The sequence below is a fragment of the Sinocyclocheilus anshuiensis genome, unplaced genomic scaffold, assembly GCF_001515605.1.
Source record: "Sinocyclocheilus anshuiensis isolate Anshui unplaced genomic scaffold, SAMN03320099.WGS_v1.1 scaffold536, whole genome shotgun sequence".
In the NCBI taxonomy this organism is placed as follows: Eukaryota; Metazoa; Chordata; class Actinopteri; order Cypriniformes; family Cyprinidae; genus Sinocyclocheilus; species Sinocyclocheilus anshuiensis.
The window spans coordinates 1,243,665-1,256,965 of NW_015557179.1; the positions used below are offsets into that span (position 1 = coordinate 1,243,665).

At 35.5% G+C, this 13,301-nt stretch overlaps 1 protein-coding gene across 6 annotated transcripts in view; it reads left to right on the forward strand.

Moving 5' to 3' along the window:
* The window catches only part of lrmda (leucine rich melanocyte differentiation associated), a 306,767-nt gene that overhangs the window by 212,296 nt on the left and 81,170 nt on the right, over positions 1 to 13,301 (forward strand). For all 6 annotated transcript variants that reach the window (XR_001632951.1, XR_001632950.1, XM_016473873.1 and 3 more), the window contains one exon: positions 7,040 to 7,166. Coding sequence is in view for 4 of the 6 variants with exons in the window: in XM_016473873.1 (XP_016329359.1) it covers positions 7,040 to 7,166 (127 nt within the window). In the remaining 2 variants the exon portion in view is untranslated. The remainder of the gene's footprint in view (positions 1 to 7,039; positions 7,167 to 13,301) is intronic.

The window sequence follows — 13,301 nt, forward strand, 5'->3', positions numbered from 1 at the left end:
AACAGAACCATACCGCCAATCCAAACTGTATGCTAATTGTCAATCATCTTTGACGATAGTGGTCCTGACAGAAATAGTAAAATGTATAGAAAATAAAGCTTACACTAAAATAAAATTTGGATTTACTTTTAAACTATTTTCTAGTAAATTTAGAAGTAAACGGCAAGCAACACATTGAATTAAACATGGGATTTTGAAGTAGAAAGACTGAAATAGTATTTTCCTGTAAAACACATTCTGGTTTTAGTTTTATTAACAGTTGAAAAATTATTTTTCACAGTGTATTTTTAGAATCATTAAGTTTTTTTGGATTGTGACTAGAGCTGTCAATCAATTAAAACTTTGAATTAATTAAAATTAATTTAAAAAATAATGAATAAAAAAAATTATTACATGATATGATGATTAAATGATTGGATTAGCATGAATTGCTCGGTTGGTAAGGCGATTTCTTATTACTGTAAATTTACACACTGATAAATGAGAATGATTAATTGGGCTTATTTTGTATTACTTTGTCTGTATATTTTGCTTTTGGACTTTTTTTGTAATTCTAATTATTTTCAATGATGATGCTAATAAATGTGATTCAATATAGGCCTATTTATAATTATGATGTATACTATTTCAATCTTTTTTTTTTTTTTTGCATTACATAGTGACATTACATAGTGACAAGTAGCCACACAATATCAGTCTATATTAGCACAGCTGTGATTTGGATGCAAGTAGGTAATTACAGCTGATACAGCTTTCATGTCTTTATTGAACATCCCATTAAACATGTAAGTGAACTTACCTTGTTGTTGTTGCCTGGATAGTCCACAACTTTTTTTTGTTGTGTTTGTTGAGTTTAGGATGTTGTGTTGTGTTGTTTAAAGATCATATTTTTTCATTTAGTACTACCCTTCAGAAGTTTCATATTATTTACATATTTCACAGAAGACAAAAGTATTGATCATAAATCATTTTCAATAAGTTCACTCTCCATTTCTTTTAAAGGGGTCATATGATGCAATTTCAATTCTTCCTTTCTCTTTGGAGTGTTACAAGCTCTTGGTGCATAAAGAAGATCTGTAAAGTTGCAAAGACTAAAACTTAAAAGGCAATGCTCTATCTTCAGCCTTTATTGAAAGTGTTTAACCCATTTCATAGGTTTTACAAGTTCTTTTTAAGACTATTAAGTTCCAGAGCAGTACAGGCAAACTAATTTTGGCCTCTACTTGGTGCTGAAGCAGATGTCTCTTAAATGATCTGCTGTAATTAAATGTCCAGTGACACCCGGCTTGGCCACACTCAAAATAACTTGATGAACTATATACATTATACATTCTCCTTAGATGAGAAAACAAAAAACGCACATTGGCCCCAAGTCTTTTTGCACTTAAAGCAGATACATCCCATCTTAAATGTGCATTTCTTCACTCACAACAAGCAGCTCTCTCGGGTGCTTTTTAAATTTCAGTCGTAGGCCTATCTTTGGTGTCATTGCTTCAAGTGATTTTTCATCAAGCAGCAGGAGGGTTTCTTCATCAATTTGTTCATCTGTACAGAGAAAGAGCAGAAAAAAGGCAAGAAGAGAAGAATGTAAGAAAACTGGCTTACCCAGAGCACAATAGGTTATAATGAACATATAGAGAGGTGCATTTTCATTTTACCTAAATAAAGTTTACCTTTAAAGCTTGGTATCAGGACATCCAAGTTCCATTCTTTCAGCTTCTCCTGTACAAAATTATCCATTATTATTCTGGTGGGATACACCAATAAGAATTTTTTGCCCGATACGGATATTTTTAATTTGCTCACTTATTTGAACTTTTATCATTAAAACATGTTTGTTTTGATCATGTTTTCAATTATCAAAGGTCAAAAACACATGCATTAAGACATACTGGCTAGTTTATTGCTGCATAATCAAATCTCTTTCACTAAACAGGAACATTTAATATTCAAGAGGCAAACATTATTATTATTATTGTCTGACAAACTATATTTTGAACAGATTTCATTTGTTTCGGCAAATATTTAATTACTTTACACAGAAAAAAACTGATTATTCAACAGACATATACATTGCCTTCATTTAGTTAATTAATAAAACATAACTTTGCTATATTTAAATTTTTCGTGCTATAGAACTATATGACTATGGTTTTAAATTTGCACGTAAGTGCACCTTCTAAGATTGCAGATATGTCACGCATGAACTCACTCATATGCTTTATATAAAGCCACGTCTCAACGTCTTAAGACATTAAACAAGCCATGACTGCTACTTCTCTCTATTTATGGATATGACCAGTGCTGTAAGTAACGTTAGGTTACTCCCCAGTCCAACAGATGTAAAGTAACATTAGTCAGAATATAAACACTTATTGTAACGTTACTCACCCTAGTGTTTCAGGACAGGACAAACACGGTTTGGAAGATGGACTCATGATGTACTCACTAATTTTGAACAAAAGTCGATAGTTTATGGACACCTGACGCGATCGAGTGTCGTGTCATAAAACAAACACGCGTCGCGCATGCATATATATATATATATATATATATGTTTGCTTTATGACACGACACTCGCGTCATGTGTCTATATATCGACCTTAAACCAACTAAATGTCTCACATAAGTCACATATTTCAGAGGAAATGTTGGCCAAAGGAGACGTTTGATTTATTTAAAAGGCATGAAAAAGCTGTATTACAAAATGGGCCTACATACTAGCAAAACAAAGCTAACGAAGCAAGGAGTTACTTTTTAAAACTGTTAATGTCAAGTGAACCGCCTTATTTTGCATACTTTTGCATTTTCTGGTGTGCAGTAATAGTTTTATAGATAAAAAAACACACAAACATACCTTTTTTTTCTCCGAATAACAGCTGTCCTCGCTGAAAAACGATGACTCCTGAGGCGATTCAAAATGCCCGCGAAGGTAGAGTTGAGGCGTCGAGGAGGGGGAGAGGTTCACTGTGTCAACTGTCACTAAAATTGACCCAACTGGTAACCCAGCGGCTGGGTTACACAAAAAACTACCCAACACTGAGAAAATAACCCAATAAAATGACCCAACAGGCTTAACCCAGCGGTTGGGTAGAAAAAAATAACCCAACATATTTTAGAGTGTATGTTATCACTATTTGTCAGGTTTTCAACATGAAACCCAGCGGTGGGAAGAAGGGAGGGAGAAACACATTCTTTTGTCTACCTTAGGCCTAAGTGCATTTTTCTTGACACTGTGTTCAGTATGAATCATTTACTATACAGATGAACCCAATAGGCGCCACTCTCGCGCAATGTCTCCCATGCTTCACTTGGTGCAGAGGACGACCATTCTTTCCCTGACTGACAGCAGCTGTGCATTTGTGATGTAATATTCATAATGTGTCACATAGTAATACATCAATTTGAGCATAATGCAGATTTTATGTCTGACAGGGTTAGGCAAGCTCTCAGGTCATAGTAGGACTGGCCTTGGGCTATGCACTTCTCAGACTGCGCCCTAAGAAAAAAAATAAAATAAAATGCAACCCGCTTCATAACACGCTGAAATATAGCATGCCTCTTTGTGCTCTTTCAATTAGTCAAATGAAATGAACAGGCGTAAGTACACTCGGCTCATTCATCATTGTTTACTTCTGGGGCTCGAGAAGGTTTTTTCATTTCTCCCTTTAGCTGAAGATGTACTGCTCTCGACACAGCGACAGCCTTCTGCGGTAAAGGATGTATGTCCTGTCTCTCTGGAATGCTCTCCAGCCCATGCTGTCTGTGATTGCATGTTTGTCTCTTGACATCATGACGTGTGTGGGCTTAAATATCTGTGTTTGCTGAAGATCAGTTTTGCCTGGGGTGCTTTAAACAACACTTGCTGCAGAGCTGCTCCAACCATCTGTTAGATCAGCACAAACACTTTCACAATCATCAGGAAAACACCTGCGTATTTCCCGCTAACAGTCGCTGTTATTATGTTTGTTTGTAATTGAATCATAACAGTAAACAAAGCATACCCACACCACACTGCTCCCAGTCACTCCAGAGGAATTTGTTACATAAAGTTAATAGCTGTTTTGCTAAGGCAAGTATGACTCTTACTTTTGCACATGGTTAGAGTTAGGGATTTAAACAAAATAACTTTTAAGTATATATAGAGAGAGAGAGAGGGAAAGAGAGAGAGATTTTCAGTGTTTTTGAAAGAAGTCTCTTATGCTCGCCAAGGTTGCATTTATTTGATCAAAAATACAAGTAATATTGTGAAATATTATTTACAATTTAAACCAGCTTTTTTTCTATTTTTATATATTCAAAATGTATTTTATTCCTGGGATAGTAAAGCTGAATTTTCATTACTCCAGTCTTCAGTGTGACATGATTCTTCAGAAACCATTATGCTGATTAATTATCAAAGTTCTTTCTGTCTTTTTTCTTAAAGAAATTAATAATTTTTGTAGCAATTAATAAAAATAAAAATTAATTAATATTAAATTAAATTTAATAAAAAAGTGATAGCAAATACTTATATTGTTACAAAATATTTCAGTTTTGAATAAAGGTTGTTCTTTTTTAACTTTTTATTTATCAGTGAATCCTGAACGAAACACACACACACACACACACACACACGGTGGGTGTATTATTATGTCAATTATTTCTATTAACATATGTAATTATATGTCATTTATATGTCAATTTTATGTTTGTTTGTTTTTTTCTCACCAAACTAAAATAAATAAATAAATAAAATAAACAATGAATGCATATTAAGTTACATTAATACATGACCTAACTAAAAAAAAAAAAAAACATTTTGACATGTTTTCTTAAAGGGGTGGTTGATTGAGATTTCACTTTTTTAATGTTAGTGTGTAATGTTGCTGTTTGAGCATAAACAATATCTGCAAAGTTATGAAGCTGAAAGTTCAGTGCAAACGGAGATATCGTCTTTTAAAATTCTGGCAGTTTAATGCCTACAAAAATGGCTGGTAGGGACTACAGCAAGTTACTTCCCCTGTTCGTGATGTCACAAACCCAGATAAACCCCACCCTCGGGAAAAGGCAGCAAAGGGGGCGAGGCCATGCTGCGCTGCTTTAGAGAAGAGGAAGAGAAAACTAGAGGTGCACGTAAAAATCTATTCATATATGAATCGCGATTCTGTCTTCTAACGATTCTAATGGATTCGCAAGTTTCAAAATCAATGTTCTAAAGCAGAGGTTCTTAATACTGTTCCTCGCGTTCCCTTGCTCTGCACACACTCTGCTTCTCTCTCTCTCTCTCTCTCTCTCTCTCTCATTCAGCTCAGCTCCTCAGTGAATACACTTATTTTCACATACACCTACCATGAAAAGCCGTGCTTGCACATGTTCTGAACGATCCTCTTCGATAATATCCTCTGCTTCTCAACCGGGCTCAAACTGATAAGCGATATTAACGACGCCGCTGTTTAAAATACAACCGGATCACATGCCGCTGAGGTGAGGGGCGGGACGTTTAGACTCGCACTAGAGGCGGTTTAGCCAATCACAACACACTGGGCTAGCTAACCAATCAGAGCCCATCGCCTATTTCTGAGGGCGAGGCTTCATAAAAGCAGGAAATGATCAGCGCGTTTCTCAGAGAAGGGACAGAGCGGTGTGGAATAAAGGTAAATTATGTGAAAAATAATGCGTTTTTTTTTTTTTTTAAACGAAGCATTAACACATGTTAGACTGCACCCCATAAACACAATCAAGCCTAGAAAAAAAACAGTGAACCACCCCTTTAAAAAAAACAAAACAAATCATAGCAACACCCTCGCAACCACCCCAGCATCAGCCAAGTAATACTTTGTCTTCTTCAGAATATGTAGAAAATCTCGATTGCTATATTGTTGTTATTGTAAATTCTAATTTGCGAAAGCAGTGTTCAAATGCACAAGATACACACTGGGGTGTTTATGCAAATGGAGTTTAACTGAATAGTTGCAATGGAAAACACATCCCTGCATGTTTTTGATTCAGGCTTATCTTAATAGGATCAATCTGCAATTGTGTTCTCTGTGATCCATCAGGAATAAACACGTACCATGGGTTCGCCTTCGTCCTTCATCATTGTCATCATCATGGGTTTGTTGCTGGCTTTTGCATGAGAGCTCGGTTGGGAATCTGTCACTGCCCATATACACATCTGTTCACACCCTCCACTTAGTGTCTCTCTCTCTCTCTGTCTGTCTCTCTCTTTCTCTCTCTCTCGGTCTCACTCTCTGTTTGAAGTCTTGACATGCCTCTTCCTCCATTCCAGTCAGCCTGTGAAAGAATCTGTTGTCATCTATGTATTCCTGCTATTATCTCACGTCATTTTCTCTCCCTGAATGAAAGACAGAGACAGTGTGAAAGTGTAAAGAGATATCTGTAAAGCTACAGAAATGACAGCTTGGCAGATTCTGTCAATGTGGGGTTTTTATGTTGTCTGTATTTTGACATATTTTGAAGGTAATTACCCATTTACAAATATTGCTGCGGTTAATTTAACGCATTTTGAAGGAAATGTTCATTTAAGTTTTATTTTATGTGATTGCCTTGCAGATTTAATTTACAATTCCTTTCTTCATTATTAAAATTGATTTATTCATTAAAATTGTGATTTATTCTATTATTATTGTTTTATTTCTTCTGTTTGAAGACTCAAATTATAGATTTTTTATATTGTTTATATTTATTTATATTTATATTTTATAAATATTTTTATTATTATTATATTTTTTATATTATAAGTATTATAGACTTTGTTTAGGTTAAGTTTTAGTTTGAGTGATGGATGGATGGATGGTTCCCTTCCTAAAATGTAGAGGCAGTTTATGAAGGCAAAACAAATTACTGAAATATTATCTTAAAATATTTACAATTACTGAATTATATAAGGAACATTTGCTTCCTCTCAAATAAATAAACAACACATTATGACTACGTATGTGGTTTGGTATATTATAAAATACTTTTTTATTTTGTAATCTGGCATGCTAGCTGGTTAGTAAAATCTGCTTTTCTTTTCTTTTTTTTCAATCTGCAGGTACTTTGTACTACATAAACTGACAAATCTGAAGTTCCTGGACACCAGGAAAGTGACCCAGTCAGAGCGGTCAGAGGCTGAAGCACGTGGAGCTTTCATGAAGGTGGTCAAGCCGAAAAATGACCAAGTAAGTGCTTTGATTTTACTAGAAAGACCGAGACATATGACACACACAGGATCAACAGGCAGTTGAGATGCATCCCAGATTTAGATATTTAAAATTGTCTGTGGTTTAGCGTGTTGCCCAGTAGCCGGTTAAGCATCTTTACCTTATGTAATGTGGACAGATAACTACACAGCCTGACCCTGTAAATGATTTGTGTAACCCTCCCCTTTCTGTGCAGATGACTATAAGAACTTAAAAGGCTAAGGCACCGTAAGCTAATCCATCCCACTCCTTCTTAGCTCCCATTGTTTGTTCGTAGCAAATTGTCAGAATCTCTTAAGAGGTTACTTGTACACAGCTCTTTGAAGACGTGGCCTTTCAATCTCGCCTGGCTGTTTAGAGGAGGGTCTCTTTAATGACCACGACCTGACCTCTTTTTGTATGCATGAGCCCAGATCAAAGTGGACAGCGCCTGTCCGAATGGCCTTGCATTGCACGCCATGACAGCGCTCTCGATCGGAGTGACAGCTCACGTTCACAACAGTCACCATCGCTTAATTATCCATCGCACACACAATTATTTCTCTCTCTAGCTTGTGTTTGAAGGAGGCAGGCGGAATCCTAGTCTTCAAACACATCTCCATTCTCTTCTCCTCCAGAGTTTATGAAGGAAAGGCTTTTGTAAGATTTGATTTCATGTAATTGTGCAGTCATAAAATATTTAGCTTGTGGTTGAACCAAGTCTTTATCGTCACTACTTCCCAAGAGTTAGTGAAGCAAATATGGGTGTGGATGCTCATGTAATTTGATGCAGAGTTTAAAAAGAAGAGAAAGAACAGAATATTTTATCACAGTCAACATTCAGACAAACATTTTTTTGCATGACGCTGAAGTCACTTGTTTTGCTTCAGCATTAAAGTGACAGAATAAGTGAAAAACCATGCAATAAGTTAACCTCATTCAGGCATGTTTTTAGTTTGAAGGATATTTTGTTGGTTGGAAAATGAGAAAAGCGGATTGGAGAATGGAAAATAAAGTGTTGTGCAACCTGTCCACTCAAATAAGACAAGACATTTCAGGACATGCCGTTTTTAAAGTGATGGAGATGAATAAATGATCACATGTGAAGTAAGTAAAACAATTTCCAATAAAACAGTAACATAATGCCACAGTAGATCCATTTTAAGCACAACCATTGAGCAGTTCCAGCATTTAATACTTAGCAGGCACACTGTTGAAATAGTCAACTGTTTTAAATATCTGGGAACCAACATAGTGTTTGTGGATTGTTTTACAGAGTTTGCATCAAATCCAAATGTTTACTCAAAGTAATCCAGAACATTTTAGAAACCGTGTTAATCTTTTACAAAGCATTCTGTCTTTCAACATGGTAATTGTATAATGCAAACCTGACATTTTACCATTTTTAGAGCAGACAAGTGCAGTATTGAATAGGCATTACTGAGAAAGGGCATTAGATGACAATACATTGTTTTATTTTGTATAATTAAACACAAGCCTATCACTGGCCTACAGTCCTCAGTGATCCATTTTATAATTGAGTTTGTCGCTCTGTCTGAGGTAGATTTAGAGGATGTTCACACAGAACTTGTGTGTGCAGTATTTTAAAGTTTTGGTTTACGTACACATGCAAATGTGCATTTTAACCAGTGCATCATGTTTAGCTTTTTTCTGTATCTAGACCCATGAACATCTAAACATATTACAAATAATTCCTAACATGCAGAGCTGGGTAGATTACTTAAAAATTGTAGTCTGTTACTGATTACAGATTACATGAGGAAAACTGTAGTTAGTAACGTAATCTAGGTTACTGATTTTAGGTAATGTATTCTGAGTACTTTTTAGATTACTTTTAATTACTTTTTTTATCAAACATGTTTTAAACTGACCATAAATGTACCACATTGGGGAAAAAAAGGTAAAGAAAATATATTCCATTTTTAATATCAGCATCATAAAATGATGATATTTCAAGTAAATATTTTATATAAAAAAAAAAAACTTAGATCATTATTTGTTTTATACATGATCTAATAGAGGTGTTATTTACACAACTTTTGTGAATATAGTTAAATGTATGACAGTAGGATTTTTAGAAAGGATTATTTAGAAGAGAAAAAAATAATAATTGGGGAGAATCAATAAATTATGAATGATTTAAGGCGGGCGTACACGGTGCGATTTTTGCTGTCGTACCAGCTCGCAGGCGATTTTTTTCTCTCGGGAGAAAATCGCAGATGCTCGCTTGGTCGCGGCTCGTACCATGTGAGAAGAATTACGGGCCGATCCGAGACGTTACGAGCACCTCCCGTCCTCCCGATAATTTTCAAACATGTCAAAAAAAATCGGATGCTGTCGGTTTAAATGCGTGGCGTATGTGCGGTTGAACGAGACGATTTGGCGATCCATCTGAAGTTGACCAATCAGAAGATGACAAAAACCATATAGTCTATAATAATTTTAGTTTAATTATACAGTTCTATTTTTTATTTGTTATTCTGAATGTGCCAAATTTGCTGTTCAGCTTTATGAATGAATATGCCTGTTGTATTTCCGGCAAAACGAGCAGAAATTCAGAAATGGCCTAGGCTACTCCCTCGAGTTCTTTATGAAGAACAGAAAGTCCATGCTTTTCTCTGCTTTTCAGCCATTCTCTTTGCCATGTCCTTTAGTCTGTGCTTTTCTCTGCTTTTCAGCCATTCTCTTTGCCATGTCCTTTGTCTTTGTTTTTTTTTTTGGACGTCACAAACCGCCTGCCACAAAGAAAACTATTTCATCCTCAGAATCCATATTTTTATGAATGGCGCGAAACATAATGCTTACGTCAGAGTTTGTAAAATCGTAGTAAATTCGTGTCGTGTGTGACTGCCTCCGTACGATTTTCGGATAAACTCAATCGTGACGTGCCAGAGCTCGCGACGTTCCGACCTTCAGAATCGCACCCTGTACGCCCGCCTTTACTGTCATATGTAATCAAGTAATCCATAAATGTGTAACTGTAATCTGATTATGCCCTTTTTAGTATGTAATATACTCTTAGGCTACGTCCACACAAAGCCAGAGCTTTCCCTATCCAATCTTTTTTTTTCTCCTCGTCTCAAGAAATATCTGCGTCCAAACGAAACCACGAAACTGACACAAAACGCTGTAGTATACATGCCAGACCAACATGTGGCGCTGTAATTCTGCCACAGAGATACACTAAAAATGGAGAAGAAGACTTGAACTGTGCGCATAAACCTTGCGCGCGGTATACAAACGAACATGGAACAATCTGTGTTAATGTTAGTTAATAAACAGACAATCGTTCAGTGTTGACGTAGCAGTGTCTGACTAGGGGCGAGACGTGGGCTGATGACGTCATCGTTTCAGAAAATATACGGATTCGCTGTCCACACGAAAATACAAGGCGTTTTCAGATTTATCCACTCTGGGACCCGGTTTCAAAAAATATCGGTTTCACTCTCCCAAAATGCCGGATCCATCTGGACGAAACGCCTATAAGATACAAAATTTATGCATGTACAGCTAAACGCGTCTCCGTGTGGACGGGGCCTTATAATTACAAGTACTTAATTTTTGGAATCTGATTACTTACAGGTAATCCAGATTACATGCAATCAGTTACTGCCCAGTACTGCTAACATGTCACAGTTGTGTATCTTATTATTATTATTTTTTAATATAATTGTATTTTTTATGACTTTGTTTGTATAATATGTTCAATATTGTGTAGCGAGACAATTTTCCACATTGTGAGTAACGCTTCAGTTAACTTTACAGTTAAATTCAGTTCATTAACATTAAGTGAACTAACTCATGAACTAAAATTACTTGTACAGCATGTGTCATTCAAAAGGTTAATGGCAATATATAAATATACTGTTAATAATTCATATTAAATTCATATTAATTTATCAAACTTGAAATACAACTTGTTGAAAATGTAGGTAACACTTTAAAATAAGGTCCCATTAGTTAAAGTGTGTTTATGCATTAATTATATTAGCATATATAATATTAGCAAATGTTGAAATTAAGATAAAAAAATGCTTTATAAGTATTTTAATTGTTTATGTTCATGTAGATAACTAATGTTAACAAATATATGTAGAAATTAATATTGACTTAGATTGACTTAAATTCATTGTTAGCTCATTGTACCTGATAAATGTTAAGAAGGTAAACCTGATTGTACAGTGTTAAAGTTTCTAAAGTCTGAAAGTCTACAGTAAAAAGACAAGAATATCTCTGACCTGTCCACTGTCAGACACTTGAGCAGATTAAACAGACTCTGCTGTAATGCTGCAAGGCTTCTGTCCTCTCCACAATAACTGCTATTGTAGAGGCCTAGTGAGAGCGAGAAAGTTGGCCGTGCTCTAATGTCCAATGTCTGTGCCTGGCGCAGCTGTCACGCCAACGTTAGCCTAGCATTTGTTTTGATTTAGATGAGACATGATGTGGCAGCCATAACAAGTTCTGTGGGGCATGTGTACTCTCTGTCTCTAATTGGCTTCATCATCATGCCGATTGTCTACTGACCAATAGTGCAGGTCACCAATTAATGAGCGCCAGCGACGAGCGAGAAGATGATGGCATAATTAGTTATTTGTGTTTGCTTTTATTCTTCATCCAGTGGGGTGTCTTACGTTTAAAGACATGCTGGCGTTAACATTGTTACAGCAGACTGTAATTAGCTCTTCCTGCTTTCCAAATTTCCCATCAAACTGGAGTCCTGTACCGACAGCTTGCTGTTGTAGCATTGTGGTAGTCTTTGAATGTCTCATCTATGCCTGTCTCTTAGGTCTTACCCACTGTTTCCTCTGTCTTTTCAGTTTTGCATGTTTACAGAAAGAAAGAAATATATGAATATTTATGCTTTATTTATTAATATATGCTAGTGTGACTGTGTGAGTGTGCTATGTTATAGAGTGTTAAAAGACATACATAGATGTAAATGATTATTGAAGATTTATGAAACAATTAATTTCAAGTTTTACCTGTAAAATTAAATTTAATATGATGGTTAATGTGCTTTATTTTTCTTTGCATACTCAATAGGATTGTTTAATTGTTTATTTTTGTTTATTTTCTTTTTATATGAAATATAAAACGTTATTTTATGAAAAGATTGATCTCATTCCACAAAGAGCATTTATTGAAATCAAGTTGCAAAAACAGCTTGTTCTGAATTTGTGCCACATTTCGTCCACATTTACATTTAATGGGTTATATTTATATATACATATATATTTATATATATATATATGATAACATTCATAAAAGTTCATGAAATGTTTGTGCTTTTCTTGGCTGTGTAGCACCTGCTGCTCTGAATTTCCTCTTGAATTACAATTACAGGAATTTTTTTTCTTGTTTTAAGTCACAGGAAAAAAATTATTATATACTGTATATTGCTTTTTTAATGAATATTTGATTTAATGTTTAAAGGCCATATTTTAATCTGCCTTTCTGTTGGGTACACTGATACACCACAAGGTGTTTATAAAAGTCCAAGGAATTTGAATACCATAACATTGAAACTTTTTAACTTTTTGTTAGAGTCTCAAAATGTATCCAAAGTGTAAATAGCTGGACAGAAATTGCTCTTATCAAGTTCAAAGAGTTTTCACTTTATTGTCTCCCAAAGTGACGCTGAACTTACTGAATGTGTTGAAATGTTTAGCGTCTTTGCAATTTAGCGCAAGGTGACATTTATTACAGCCTGTTGCAAATCTCTTTCTCTTCTGCATTGATTTTTTCCCCTTCCACCATGCACTGGTGGTCCTACAACTATATATTAATGTAAGTGGTTGAAAATGAGCTGTCTCGCTGTTGTTGTCTGGTGTCTCTGCATGGCTGATGTGTGCTGGAAGGGAGGGAGGTCGTTTGTGAGCTGTAGTTATGAGGACAGCATAATTGGGCCTGTGTTTTATTGGGTTTCTAGAGTGGTGAAATGGAGTGATCTTACCAGCTTTGAGAGAGAGAGAGAGATAGAAAAAGGAGAGGGATAAACAACTACCTGCAGTAAACAAGGAAATTCAGAAAGGGTATTTAGGATTTTTTTTTCCATCTCCTTTCTCAAAGCCACGGTTAAGAGAAGGAAAGTGAAAAGCCTTAAGCTATACTTTT